This window comes from Eutrigla gurnardus, assembly GCF_963514095.1.
Source record: "Eutrigla gurnardus genome assembly, chromosome: 17".
Classification (NCBI taxonomy): Eukaryota; Metazoa; Chordata; class Actinopteri; order Perciformes; family Triglidae; genus Eutrigla; species Eutrigla gurnardus.
The window spans coordinates 11,461,003-11,476,827 of NC_139928.1; the positions used below are offsets into that span (position 1 = coordinate 11,461,003).

The following is a 15,825-nucleotide window of genomic DNA, read 5'->3' on the forward strand; positions in this document are numbered from 1 at the left end:
TTTATCTGTCTCTCACTCTCTTCATCTACCAAGTCCGTTCAATTAATTCAGCCCACCATCTGTTAACAGGGCTCCTTAATTACACATTTAACTGGGTTCACGTATCACTGGCTGGCTAGCAAAGACGGTGAGAATGGACAGACAGACAGACAGACAGACAGACAGACAGATAGATAGATAGATAGATAGATAGATAGATAGATAGATAGATAGATAGATAGATAGATAGATAGATAGATAGATAGATAGATAGACAGACAGAGAGAGCATTTGCATTAGCTGATGAAAAGACAGCTGAGGGGGGAATATGAGGAAGGAAGCTGGGGAGCCAATTTTTTTTTTCTCAAAAAGCTGGCAAGCTTTGAAGTAGCGAAGCAGGATCCCACCCCTCTGTTTGAATCCCTGTCTTTGTGTGGCATCTTTGATGTGTGTCTGAGCGTGCGCCGCGTGCAAGCACGTCAAACGTATATGCACCCAATAAGTCGCCGCATTATGCTCACGGACACGCACGTGTCCCTGATGATGCATCCTGTGTGAGCGGAGCGAAGCTGCTCCTGAGACACGGGGTCTCCTGTGTCGCTGTTACCCACGGCGACGTACAACAGATACTAACAATTTTGCACCCGGGTGTCAATCGGACTTGTCAACGCTAACAAGTTCCTTTCGTCACACACAACGCCCTTTCCTACAACAGGCTGTGCTATCATGCCTGTAGTGTACGTAGGGAGGTGCATTCAGATAAGTGCGGTGCGTAAACAGGGTCAGACAATGTGGGTTGAAAATGACTTGAACTCGTACTAGCTGATTGTACATATCCAGGTTTCGTAGCTGCACCCTCACGCTTTCACTGTGCATTAGCTTCTGCGCCGTAATTGCTCTTCGCATCAGCCAAAGTGGAGCTAACACAAACCTTGACGTGCGGTTATTTTAACAGCCCCCCAATTTGTTCTCTCGAGTGTATACACGGTTTGGTTGGAAATGCAAAGTATATCAAACATATGCAGAGGCACTGACTCTGACATTCTTAATTGGTAGTACATGCCTCTGCTACATTAAATTAACCTCCTTTGACCAATATTCAAAGAGGCCACTGTAAAGCCCCTCTTTCCACAAGGTATTATGCTCCTCTGCAGCTCAGGCAACCTCACTGGAGTATATTGACCTAGACAGGTGTCCCCCGTCTAGTATTCAAAGGCTGTTCAGACCTGAGTCACAATGTTGGCTGATGGAGCAATCTCTGTGCCTAGGCGTGTGTGTGTGTGTGTGTGTGTGTGTCTTTCTGAGGCGAGACGGCAGAGGTAGCCGGGTCTCACGTCGTGTGGAGGTGAGAATACTGTCAGTGACAGGTGTGCTGGGGTCAAAGAAGATGTCAGCCTGTGGGCTGCAGGTGTGACATCCTCTTGGGCTCTCGGGGTCTGAGAGCTGACACACATACACACACATTAACAGAGACAAACAGATGTACATAAACATCCCCCTCTGTTCCACCTCAGTGGGTCTATTTGAGGTGATCCGAAGCCTCGGCTTGTTCTATTCACCATTACCCAGAAAGACACTGATACCAATGCAATGACCACTGAACATGGATTTAAAAAAAATATATATATTATATTTTACCCACACACTTGTCATCTCCAATCCCAGTGTGTGCCATGCAGCCCTCCCTGGTGCATCCCAGTGTACGTCACCCTATGGTTCGAGCAGATAACTGCACCCTGAAAGCCTCCTCTAGCTAATGTCAGCCTTCTTCTTTCTGACAGAAAGCAGATCGATACCGTGGAGCCGTCCATGATCACTCTCCTGCTGCTGCTGCCACAGATTCAGCAGCAGGACTGACATCAGTGCAGAGTGGACACGATTTGGTCCCACGAGACCTGCACGTTAACGCGGCAAACACACGGCGTAAAATCGTGACATCAGGAAAGACATGAGGCTCATGTCGGGGTATGATCGAGCGAACATGCAGCGATGAAAAAAATAATAATAAAGGGGACGTTTACCATTTCACTGCACATGGAGTAACTTATTGGAAACCCAGTATGAGTCAGAAGCAAATCCAGTGAGTTTTGCAATCTAAAAATGAAAGTAGCATAAAAGATGCATGCAGCATGGAAGGAATTTGCCCTCCTATGTCTTTGTTCGTGGTGCGTGGGTGGAGTTTCTATGTGCTAAGTGTGCAGGAAACCCTTTTGATCTCATTTCATGTTCTATAATAGTCAACCTATAGCAGCTTTTGGCGCAAAGATGCATTTAATTATTTTTGCAATGCTGCTGTCTTTAAACAACATAATTGTTGACCACATGTACAATATTCTTCCTCAAATTGCTTTCATTCCATTGAGGATTGAGGGTGTCAAAATAAAAACGTTATTATTAAGAGATTTTAGCTGGTTAAACTATTCTTTTTCTCCCTCTTTAGGACATCAGCAAAACAAGAGGATGCAGCTTTACTGTCCATTTACTGTTGTATCCATGTACCATTAGCTTTTGCTGTAAAACTAAACAATCATATTGTAATGTAAACTGTAAACCCCCTACATCTAAAGTAATGTACAAATACATCACTTACTTGAATTTGCTACATTCAGAGTACACTCACTTCCTTATTAAAAATGTGAATGCAGGACTTTTACTTGTAATGAAGTATTTATACACCGTGGCGTCACTAGTACATTCACTACAACAAAGCACTTCTTCCACCACTGATGGCTGCTATGTGGGATCGATAGGAGTCAATACTAATAGGAAAGGACTGGAGAGAATAAGACTGCTAGCCTTTTCCAAACAACCTAACAGGACTTCATCATCCATTTGCGTGCCTGGAGTAAAAAGTGAATAAAATGCTACATGGCCATCAATATTCTTGCACTGCTTTTCTTCCCCGAGTCTCTGAGGAAAGACTCAATGTCAGCCTGTTCCTGATCAGCAGCCCTGAGTGGGTCTGTGCTGAGAGAGGTGAGAGTAGAGGGGTGAGGAATGACAACCCAGAAGATTTGGTAGAATGCTGCAGAACACATTTATGTATCTCAGGGGGCGCTGGCCCCAAGGGACCCCACAATAACACAAGTCAGTAGCCCGTACTGATTTTCTCCGAGGCTTTTTTCCTCTCTTGTTCCTTCTCTCTTGCTCCGTCAATGCACACCATATTATTATCACTGCCTTATTATCTACATCCATTTCTCTTTTGCATACCACCTTGACTTCCATCTATCAGCCTTTACATCTGTAACTTTCTGGTTTAGGCAATCTTTCTCACTTTTATCCTCACTTGCATTTTTTTTATTATTTGTAATCACAGTTATATAATGTGATATGAATTATGTGCTGTGCTGTCTGGGCTGGGAGCAGCATGGCATCCTCAAATAATAGAGTGGCCTTTTACACGGGAACAGGCGATATCCTCTAACAGCTCAATAGGAAGTGACACACACACACACACACACACACACACACACACACACACACACACACACACACAAATGCACTCATAGTGCTCGTAGCCACCAGGATCAATCTTGAATGCATTGGAGTGAGTCGGCAGCACCAAATGACACCACTTTAGGCTTCATCCAGAGACAAAGAGGGCTAAGTAACCTTCTCTGCAAACAAGCTTCCAGTCTTACAGAGCAGTTTTATTCAATGTGTTTTTCAGATTTTTGCCTACTCCATACTGTAGAAAACACAGAACAGTTATAGTTTATATGCATATATTTTGTATTTTATATGTACTGTATGTATGGGTGTCTTTCTTACTCTCTCCCTATGTATCTTCTTATATTAACAAAACCATTTTTCCTACATGCACATGTAAATATACAGTATGTGAGTATCCGGGTGTTAGCACACGCCAAATAAGTGTCGACAATGGCTGCTCTGATGGTTCAATGCAATTTTTAAATTCCAGCATGTTATATTTAAAATAAAAAACAAAACGTATTGTATAAAACATGCATGACTTACTGTAACACCCAAGAAGTTGGTCTCGTTCATGACGTCCAGCACCATTTTCCCCACTTCACGGTCATCCACGGTAAAGTTATGGTACGTGTTCTGCCGTTGTTTCACCCGGAGCAGCTCCATCACTCGAGTAAAGGTTCTAGCAATGACCCAGATCCCATCGTAGGCAAAGCCGTGAAACTTGCTGGCCTCGACACCTTTCTGCTGAAGCTCTTGGCTGTATTCCCTCTCGTACTCTTTAGGGGTCTGACAGAGAGGTAAAACAGAGAAGATCAAAATGAGAAAATCCTCCTTTTATCGTGTGGATTATTTCCCACACAATTTGAAGTGCACGGCAGGGTTCTCTTTTTTAAGATCACTTTATGGGTCTTTTCCATGATTATAATAACAACACACATAAATAAGTTGAGAAAAAAAAGAGAAATGGTGTAATGTCATCCACTCATGTGCTACCATGTCACTTGGGGATGTGTTACCAGCATTTTCACAACATAATCGAGAGCTGATTTTTCAGAAATACTCTGGTGCATAAACTACCATTTGAACATTAATATGACCCTGAACGTTGCTTAGTCCTTTCAGATGACAATATTATCCATTTTGGGGGGATTCTGGCAGATGGCCTTCGTAGTAGCTCATTCTCAGTTAAATAGGAAATCATTTTCAAGGATAAATATTTACCTTTTCACTAAATTTCTATGTCTGCAAAAGTGCTCATCTGTTCCAGATTTCCCAGCAATGGGAACCCTGAAAGTTACTGGAAAGGCTGTTTGAGAATCTATCCTACCGTACCGGGTAATGCAGTATGAAAAATAAATCCGATGATTGATTTTGGTTAAGATCTCTATTATAAAACATGGATCCACTGAGTCTTTTTGTGGAGAAAGTTCTTGTGTCTCCACATATTATATTATACGCCACAGAAAAGCTTCAAGTTGCAGCGACAGGACTGTTGAGATCAATGACAATAACATTTTTAAAAAGTACAAAAGATGAGTAAGCAGTGATCTAAAAATAGGAAACAAACATTAAGTGAAGTGAAGACCTTCAACAAGACTGAACCAAAATGTTTCTTCATTGGCTGCCATATTGAACACTCTACTTTCAATACATAGCATTCATCTTTTTGCTACTGTAAGTACACCAGTGGGTGTCACTCACCCTGCCAGAGATGCCCTGGGTGTGGCGAGCGCTGAGCGGCTCAAAATCCACACTGATGTACCCCTCCATTGCCGTGAGCAGCTTCTTGGTTGTGCAGTTGGTGCTGTTGGCCTGCTCCCACCAGTTGCCCTGGTACCAGCCGGGGATAATCCACTGGTATTTACTGCCAAACATGTTCAGGTTATACGCCTGGGAGGGGGTAGAAAAGAAAAAAACTGGAGGTCGAGGAAATTTAAACAGCAGGAGATACAGTGTGACATACGAAGCCTGAGCATGAGAGACTGGATCTAGTAGAAACTTAGCTTAAAGAATGCTTAAACATGAAGCATGAACCCAAATGATGTACGCCATATCATGCCACCCCAATCACTGAACCAGTTGTACACCAAACAAAACATTTATCGGTATAACTTGGCTGAAGACTTACGCAGCAGAAGACTTTGGACGCCAGGTTCTCATCAAACTGGCCAATGATGATTCTCACATCGTTGTCCTGTGAAAAAAGAAAGAATAAGAATAAGACATTAATCGCTTGCTCACAAAATGTTACAGTAATCATAAAATACCTCCACAGTGTGTAATGTGCATTATGTGACATGGCATGTTTATATAATCAAGATTAAATTGCATCGCTGACATCGTACATTACAGTGTTCATTACACTCTTTAATTAACTCTTAATGCTTTACAGACCAGGTAAGCATTTCAGGAAAATCAGTGGAACGTGTCCTTGTGTTACCCTGGAACTACACCTCTACACTGACTGCACTCAATGCAGCCTTTAGGCAAAATCACATCTGTTCCCTTTTCTCAACATTCTGCAACATCCCTTAACGAATAGACATAGAATCGGTCGTGTTGCTCTGAAATACTTCCTTTGCCAACCAGCACATATATTCAGTACAATGGAGGTTTAGAGCACATGGTCTGGTGATCAACTCTGTAAATAATTCAGGTTGCTCCGGGTGGAAGTGCAGCATGTCTCATGGTGGGCAAAAAAAGATCCGGCTCGGGGGCTAAGAAAAGTAATCTAGTAATCTGCATATGCTTATGTACTGTACAAACACAAGCAGAGGCCTGCACACAAGCGCATACTGACAAACGCACACAAATCCAATCCAATAACACCGACACAGGTGTGAATAATTTGCACAGGGTCAACAAAGATGGAGGTGATGTGTGTTGAATGGAGAAAAGTGAATCATAAGGCCTTTATTCAGCCTGGACTCAGACAGATATCAAATCCAGGGAAATATGTTTTTATATAATAAATATAGAATTGAATTTAGCACCTACATTATAATTTTGGCATTTGTCACCAACAGTTGTCTTGTAATAAGATTCTCAGTCTTCAGGGGAAACATACAGTACTTAATATCGAGTGTGGTTTCTATGGCAACGTCATGTATTTTAAGTGCTACATGCAGGTCTCAAGTGTTCAGTTCAGTCTTTTGTTGTTGAGGTGAAAATGCTATATATTACAAACAACGAAGAAGCCTTTAAGTGGCCTTTTTTGAAATGTAATTATGAAAGAGAACCCTCTGACAAACAGGTATTACAGTCGAAGAAGAAACAACGGAGAGATGAACACACCAGCTGTTATTTCGGGGTGAACCTACTGTACGGTGTCCTGCCTGTATTCTGTATTCTGAATAATGAGAAACTATTATGAATACAGTTCATGAAGTCCTCTTCCCTCAGGCAATCCCTACCATATGTCATGCATCCACAGATCAACGGGGGCAACCAATCGCTGTCATCTTAATTCCAACTCCTCGAGGCGATTAGACACACAAGGAGCTACCCAACAGCCAAACATTGTAGTTATCCCTCTAAATAGATTGGACGTACTGGACAGATTAATAGAGGAATTTGATTGATTTAGATGAGTTAAATATATGATGATAGATAAATAGATGGATAAATGTCTGCCTGACTGTCTGATAGATGCTAATGTACTGCCCTGCCCTCACAAAATCATCTATATAGGTTCTGGCATTGCATATGGGACAAACAGGCAGGCACACACACACACACACACACACACACACACACACACACACACACACACACACACACACACACACACACACACACACACACACACACACACACACACACACAGGAGGACAATGAGAGCTATCAGAAAGTCAAAGCAGCTAAATCAAAAAGGTGTCTCTGGTTGTTTCTCATTAAAGCCAGACGGCATGCTGGGACATGTAAAGGGGTCTTTTGTATGACGCCCCTGTGTGTGTGTGTGTGTGTGTGTGTGTGTGTGTGTGTGTGTGTGTGTGTGTGTGTGTGTGTGTGTGTGTGTGTGTGTGTGTGTGTGTGTGAAGTGACTACTCAATAACACCAATAATAATGGCTTCGGCTACGGCCAAGGACCACAGCAGCATTATAAATTCTGGCCTGCCTGGCAAAACCTTGAAAAGACTCTGTAGTCGTGGGTGAGGGTGCGAGTGACTGTTGTGTTCATCCATTACAGAAGGACTGGGTCATTACGGGGCCTCCAAATTACCCTCATAGCTCGTGCTTTTATATAACCATAACAATAATTGCTTTCAAAAGAGGGTTGCGTTAAGGGCAGCCATGACTGTTTTATCAGTGACAGGAGTGTTTGTAACTTTATTATGATGATTTATATGTGATAATGACTTGCGTAATATTGTTCCTCATAAGCCCAATCAGGCACTGTTAAGGCTTATTAGGCACAGACACACACACATACATACACACACACACACACACACACACACAGGACTAATGATGGCCTGTTTTTTATGGGCTTGCAGAAGACGTGATTTGTAGACTGGGCAATGTGTTGCTTCTATGCACTAAACCATCCCCCCGTCTGTTTGGGAAGATTGCTGTGCAGCAGACGTGATCAAGTGCACTTGCAGGACAGATCTGTGTGTGTGGGTTGGATCACTAATTGATCCTAGGTGAGCATTAAATGTTATTAACCACAGATGTGGCATTATTATCTGGACTGGAATTGACAGGCCTTCAAAAAACAAGTTGCCATAATAATATGCAACACAACATCTGAGCTTAACCTTAAACAGACTCAAAAACAGCGTGGAATCCGCTGGAGACTCGGACCTAGACTCTGGTGTGAGGAGGACTGCGTGTTCTGTTTTCACAGTGTGAGACTCTTGCTGGTCCGTGTTGCTATTTTTGGATTTGGACAAACAGTGGTGCTTCATCAATTTGAAAAGAGAAAAAACCACTGCAGATTATAGACAACAGCAGCAGCGGTTATGATGATATTATCGATGAGAAACCATGTGAAACGGACTAAGTTAAAATTGATAATATCAGTGCAAACCATTTGTCTTGTCCTCTGTGTTTTTAGGTTCACAAAACAATGCATTCAAAATCATTACATATTGAAGAAAAGCCGTGTTTACAACTGGGATTCTATCATTATGTAATATGTTTATAATCATGATCAACCTATTGGTTAGAGAGGCTGTGTGGTTGCTTGTATCACCAAAAACATTCACATATCTAAAACGAGAAATTTGGATAATGTAGAAATGAAGAGGTTAAACTTTGGCTTCTACATATCAACCATTATACGAAGGTAAGGAGGGCCGTTGTCATGCAAAAAGCACTGAATCAGTGAGGCAAAAATAAAAAAGTTTAAAAAGAAATGAACCCTTTCTACGTCATATCTGAGGGGTAAGAGTTCTGAATGCACGATGAATAATTCAATCATGATAAATAATAAAGTGATTTGGACTTAATTTAGATTTCAGGATGTTTTTCTCTCAAGTGGACTGCGAGCTCCCTAAATTGGCCTTCAGTCTCAAAAAGAAATATGTTAAAAAGTCCTGCTCTGGTTGTCAGCCCATCCGGTAACAAACACAGGAAAGAGTTGGAGAGACGAAGATGGAAAAAAAAAGGAGAAGTGAGCGATGGAGAAATGTAAATGGCTGCCTTGATGACTCGCAGCAGAAATGCCTGTCTGCTGTGTGAATATTCCAGCTGGATCGCAGATGTAAGTGCTCTATTTGTGGCTCACACAGTGACGCCATGGCCCCCTTATCCACCCCCCCCACCCTCCCCCTTGCACACACAATCACACACAACAGTGGACCAAAAAAAAAGGAGCAGCCTTCACAACCGAATCTGTGTCACCGTCTACCTCATCGCGTTACGTAGCTGTCGGGGAGACGGCAAACTGCCCCCACCCACCCCTTCCCCCGCCTCCCCACTTCCGAACGCTCTGAAAGGCTTTCGAGGCGACGCTGCGATTTGAATATTTAGAGTCGATCAAGGAAGGAATGGTGTCGGCTTAAAATGTCAGCCCTCAACATTTACAGTTACATATATATTTTTCGGAAAGACAGCTTATCTTCCCGCTCCTTCTCTACGCCTCAACCTGCCTTCAACCTGCATGTCTTCCACCCCTCTCTCCTCCCATCCAACCTCACTGTGCTATGTGACTTCCTATCAAAAAAGGGTATTTATACTTTACACTTAAACTGCTAGTTAAGCTCACCAGCCACTTGCTCATGTGTTTGATTTACTTCCATTGACTATAAGCTCACTGTGTTAGTTTGAATAATTCAGCCATCAAATTTGACTGCATTTACATCTTCATTTCAGGGATTTCTGCTTCATCAAAGCGATTCTGCTCGACCATGCATGTTAAAACCAGAAGTAAATGGTGTGTCGATATACAAGCCGAATATAAAAAGAGAATAAGAAATGCTGCATGCATGTATGTGTACCTGCCAATATAGTGTCCTTTGTAAGCCTCCAGGAATCTTACATAAATCTATAATTGTTCAGGGTTGACTTTGGAAGGCATCAAGTCATAGACAAACAGAAGTAGTAAAGAAATAATAACTTAACATTGTGACTCTCATCATATGTTAGATCTGCATAAAAATGACCTTGAATCATTCCACTTTTTTTATCTATTCTCTTTATTATTATTACAGTATTATAGTATTTCTTTATTTCATTCATTTTATAACCATACTTATACAGAACAGTTCAGGCAGGATCACTTACCTTGAGCTTCTTGACATTGACACACGGGTCGTTAGAGAAACTTTCTGTATCAGCAATCTGAATGTCTGCTTTCTCCAGCTCACTAGTTAGATCGTTCCTCACCTGGAAGAGAAGGCGAGGGGACAGAGGAAGGAAAAAAGAAGTTTATTTACTAGAAAATATGTTCTTTTTATTTACCATCCAACAGAGCAAACCATTCTTAGTTCTGGTATGAATCTCTGAATCCATTGATGAATTATAATAAAAAATATCCAAGAAACACAACACTAGGTTGTAGGAAAAGCAAATACAGTATGCTCCAAATGTTTGATTTATCAAACAAGACTTTGCACAATATAGTGCTGACAGTTTCCCATACATCTGTACACAATGTACATAAAGTATACATGTATAAAGCAATACAGATGGATAGACGCAGGCTATTTCATGTTGTGTTCACAGCAGGACAGACACGGCGGCTACTGAAGACATCAAACCCATCATCATTCTGATTCAACTCACTCCGTTCCACGTGGAGTCGTAACATCCTCAATGTCCAACGTGCGTCTGTGAGTCACGCGTGTTTCTTGGCATAATGACACAAGAAAGCACAACTGCATGCTTTGAATTATCTCAACTGGTTGCCCAAGACATTGACAAGGAGCAGACATATGTGCGGTCGTATAAACGTATCTGCGGCAGCTGTGTGTCGGCTTTGATGTATTGATTCAGTGGAATTGTGGGTAATGGGATCAGAGCAGGAGGAGAACGGAGCAGATACCCCACAGTGATGGCAAAGCTTGAGGTGGTTTATCACACTGCCTCTCGCTTTCTCTCCCACCCCTCACACACACACACACACACACACACACACACACACACACACACACACACACACACACACACACACACACACACACACACACACACACACACACACACACACACACACTATGATTAATCCCTCTGGTTTCTCTCTGCAGAGCTAAACATTTGAGAGAAAAAAAATGTTTTTCCCCACCAGACATTTTGACTTGTCATAGTAGGGAAAACACAGGTGTAACTGATAGCATCGATGACGGCTCTGTTACAGGAAGGCATGCCACTGAGCCAGCATGCACTATATCAGGGACCTGGCATACAGCACCTATATGTTTAACAAGTCAAAACATCTGCTGTGAGAGAGACCTACAGTTTATATGCTGAGGCTTACTGCTGACATCTCATCCCCTCTCCCTGCCAAATCTTTCTGATGTCCTCCAGCGATGCCCTGCAGCCATCGGCCTCTCAACCTTCCACCCGAAACGCTTGGCATCGAGGGCCATGTTGAGACATCAGAGAGGGTGTGTGCTCATGTGGGCATGCCGAGTTCAGTTGGCAGAGACAACAAGTACCAGCTTGCAGACGAAGGCGCTCTGTGTTTGCCCTACATTTGTCTGTAATTGTGCAATTATCTGCTTTTTCCCCCCTATATTGCTTTAAATACATATTGGGAACTGCCTTGGGAATAGATGGAACATAACAAAAAGGCTTTTATACACAGAAACACTGTTGACTGACACATGTTAAGTTTGAAATGTGTTTGTAGTTTCCTTATTGAAACAGAACTGAGGGTTGGATGAGCTTGAATATAATATTATAATTAAAAGCATCAGAACACAGATTATTCAAACCATTCCTGCAGCGTATACTCCCAGTAAACCTTCAGAGAGAGATGAAGGGCAACATAATTATTAGTACATTAACATTTTCTATGGACATTTGTATACTGGATTTGTGCCGTGAACATTTAAACTATATTTTAAAAAAAAAGAAACAATATGCTTCCATCTCCCGAGCCTAGAGGTGGTGAGTGTTTCATATTCAAAAGATGGATTCCGGTGCTACAGCACATCAAAGTGGTGTGAACACAGTTACAGCAGGTATGCGTCCTGGGGATATGAAAGCATGACTGCTACCACTGGCACTAATTCCGCCATCACTACTGTTGCCATTGCTACTGTTCAAATTTGTCCGTACAACTATTTTGTGTAATCAACCGGAAGATTGCTGCCATCGAATCAATGGAAGTGAAGTACCGCAACTTTATTTCCCTCATGTCTCTAAATGTCTTCTGTCATAATAGCCTCCTCCCCCTGGTACGCGGAGGGAGCTCTAAATCACTCGGTACATCACTCACTCCTGTACAAACCGATGTACTGCTCACTGAGCTGAAACAACAGGAAGGCCAGAGTGGATCAATACAACCAGGTTTTGCTCTTGAGGAACAATTGGTGCGGTGGGTTAGGACAAGCTACAAAGTTGTGTTGAGCATTCATCTAAAAGGGGCTGGCTGCTGCAATGCTAAGAGGAAACTAGCTTGGGCAATAGGAGGGATTGCGGCAGGTTAGTTTGGCGTTTGAGGAGGCGTGTCGAAGCGAGCACACGGGTGAACGGAACGACCTGTAAAGACATGATGATATGCAGACACACAAACATGCGAAGCCATTCACCTCTACAAAAAGCTTGGGCATTTCCTCCACTGAGAGGGAAAAGGACAAATGCATCTGTGTTCTGGTGGACTGAGTGTATTAGTAAGGGGGGGTGGAGGGGAGAGGGGGGGGGGGGGGGGGGGGGGGGAGTGGATGGATGGAGGGATGGAAGGGGAGGAAAAGAAGTGAGCAGCTTTTCCTGCGTCCTCCATTGTCTGGGCAGCCTGGGAATCCCCCACAGCAAACACAGGAGAAATAATCCTACTGCACTACTGGGCATGCGTGCACACACACACACACACACACACACACACACACACACACACACACACACACACACAAATATGTAAGTACACATCCACTAGAAATGACATCAGCACCATATTATATGTATTTGCAGAACTAAGGGGTCTAGTCTGACCAATAGTCTAAAACAGAAGTCTTGGGCGTTTTCAGGCCAAGGACCCCCAAGGCTTATAGTGATCCGGTGGAGGGACCCCCTATTACATATAAAATTGTTTCCCTTATTAAACCGAGTCAATAATAATGAGTAGTGCAGCAGTGTCATGTGTAACAGTACTTTGTAATGATGTATGTATACAATGCTAAGCCATTAAAATAATAATTGTTGACAGAATCATATTTTAATTCTATTTTGGCATTTTTACATCACCATTCCTTAACATCATATTAAGCAAACGGGAAGATTTATACTTGCTTAATATAGGTTGTATTCATGTTAAGGTGTATTTTTGGACAAATTGAAATTTTTGGAAGTAAATGTTTGGGATCAAATAATTTCGGGGACCCCCTGCAGTACCTCTGCGGACCCCCTTGGGGTCACAGACCCTCTGTTGAAGATCTCTGGTCTAAAACATAATTAGTTTATGACTGTATCACATAAAAGAAAGTCAAATTAGAGGAGCTACAAATAGGGAATGTCTTATATTTTCGCTTGATAAATTATCTAAATGAATAATCAGTCACCAAAAATACTTGCTAACTAATTTTCTGTTGATTGATGAATGTTTCAGCTTCAATATTTTTGTTAGATTTGAACCTCAGCAATCAGACCTTGTTAAGCACGATCTCAAGATTAAAGTGTGTGCGCTGATTCCATTCAAAGCTGATGCGCTCTCCAAAACAAACCCACAAACAATTACTAAGCTTTACATTAGCAAGCCAACAAATACGTAAAATAATAATCACATCCTTCAGGCAACAGACAGATGGGAAGCGAGTGCCCTGATTCAGAGTAAGTGAGGAGATGGGATGATTCAGATGGTACCAGTATGACACTGTGATGGAAACAGACTTCGGTGGTCTAACCTCAAATAAGGAACACATCATTCACAAGCATGCCAGTTTACCGGCATAAAATCCCTTTGCAGATACGGGTGTGACTGCGTGTGTGTGTTTATTAGTGTCACACATAGACGCTAAAGCGTTAACAGGTGCTTTTAATCATCCCATCTGTCTGTCTGAGCTTTGTACGTGTTGACCTACACTTTGATAATGTGGATGTACTTGTACAGCCAACATTGTTTGTATAAATCTACGGTTTCCTCTCAAGAACTTGCACAATGGCATGAATGAGTCATTATTATTTGTAATGAACAGCAGCTGACGACTGAAGAAAACTAACAAACCAAGATTTCGTTAAAAAAAAGGACCTGAGATGAACGGCTGCTAAGAGAGTAACTTCTGCTCAATTTATCAGTGGGACGTAGTGTAATTAAACAGAGTCCTAATCCTGTTCTCAGGTCTGTCACCTGACTGGCAGATGATCGCTGCTCTGTTCCTGGGCGAGCCCTGTTGTCGGGCAATCTCAATAATGTTGATGACTGTGTGTGTGTGTGTGTGTGTCCCACCTTGGTGTGTGTGTGTTCGATGGTTTCTAAAAATAGAAGTAACGTGCTGGCTTTCGCTTACAGGTTGCAGTCCCAGAAGACACCTTATCCTGTGTGTGTGTGTGTTTGTGTGTGTGTGTGGGTGTGTGTGCATAACACTGACTCTCTAACAAGCCCTAACAACTTTACATAACATTAACCCCTTTTCCCCGAGTAACAGCACTGCTGTAGATTCCTATGCATTTATCCATGATGTCTGTTTCAGACCATAGAGCCACAATAGCCACATTTATGGAGAATACACCGGATTGAAATAAACCGGACTTATCTTTAAATGGAACAATCTGTATAAGAAGGGTAAGAAATAGACTCATATTGCACTCTATTGTTATTATTGTTCTCTATTCTAACAGTAGTCAAACAACATTCAGCACATTGGATCAACCGTTAGTCTTTCCACATGCTACCGTGATTTCCCAATGCACCAAAACCCGCCGTGCTCCACCTTGACGGAGGATTGTAGAAATCATGAAGTGTGGAAGCGATGCTTGCATATTTGTAGATCAGGATTAGAGGCCAATCTTGTGGCAGGTTGATTGAATCGGGCCGCCCGTCTCCCTCCTGTCCTAAGCCCCTTGGCGCTTTCAGGAGGGGAGAGATAAAGGGATTTGGGCTCCCTGAGATTTGCAGTGAGACTTCTTATATACACCCCCACCTCCACCTCCCGGCCCCCCAGCTGCTGAGCAGATTGTTTTCAACCCCAGCCTCGAGGCAAGAGCACCCAATGTTTCTCAATTTCATGTTTTCAGTACCTGTGACATGGCTTTAAAAAAAACAAAAAAACTGATAGCTCCTCTGTCTCTGACATGGTATAATTTTTGTACCATGAGTCGTCATCCAAGCGACGACAATATGTTCAACCCAACTCAAAAACAACATGTTGAACAATCATTTCTGTTACTTGCTCAGACAAAAAAATGGTGAAAAAACAAATTTCTTCTTTATTGCCAGCCAGCAAATTATTATTATTTTTTCATGTATTACTAAAGACATCAACCATAGTGTAAGAGGTAGGATTAAGCTCCAGGTGTAGTAAAAAAAATGATAATCTCCACATTTGCTCAGAATCATGGAAAATCCATCCACAGAGTTTCACGTGGGTGGAGAAAGATTAAATCAGTCGACTGGAGGAGAATAGCTTGAATTGAATTGATTGCCACCCACTCAAATAACGCTGGCATCATCTGAATGATGATTAAAATAAAAAAAAGCCAATCATTGTTCAGTCCTGATACTACTCCCAGTCTCTGCATCTGGATATGACAAGATACAAATCCCAGTGCCTGAGAATATATTCCCAGTTTAAAAATAATGAGACA

The 15,825-nt window shown here is 42.2% G+C and overlaps 1 protein-coding gene across 1 annotated transcript in view; it reads right to left on the reverse strand.

The window, feature by feature from the left end:
* gabbr2 (gamma-aminobutyric acid (GABA) B receptor, 2) overlaps positions 1-15,825 on the reverse strand; it is a 146,039-nt gene that overhangs the window by 53,709 nt on the left and 76,505 nt on the right. The window contains exons 4-7 of the mRNA XM_084032891.1: positions 10,147-10,248; positions 5,546-5,611; positions 5,119-5,307; positions 3,961-4,203 (exon numbers count right to left, since the gene is read on the reverse strand). Coding sequence (XP_083889017.1) covers positions 3,961-4,203; positions 5,119-5,307; positions 5,546-5,611; positions 10,147-10,248 — 600 coding nt within the window. The remainder of the gene's footprint in view (positions 1-3,960; positions 4,204-5,118; positions 5,308-5,545; positions 5,612-10,146; positions 10,249-15,825) is intronic.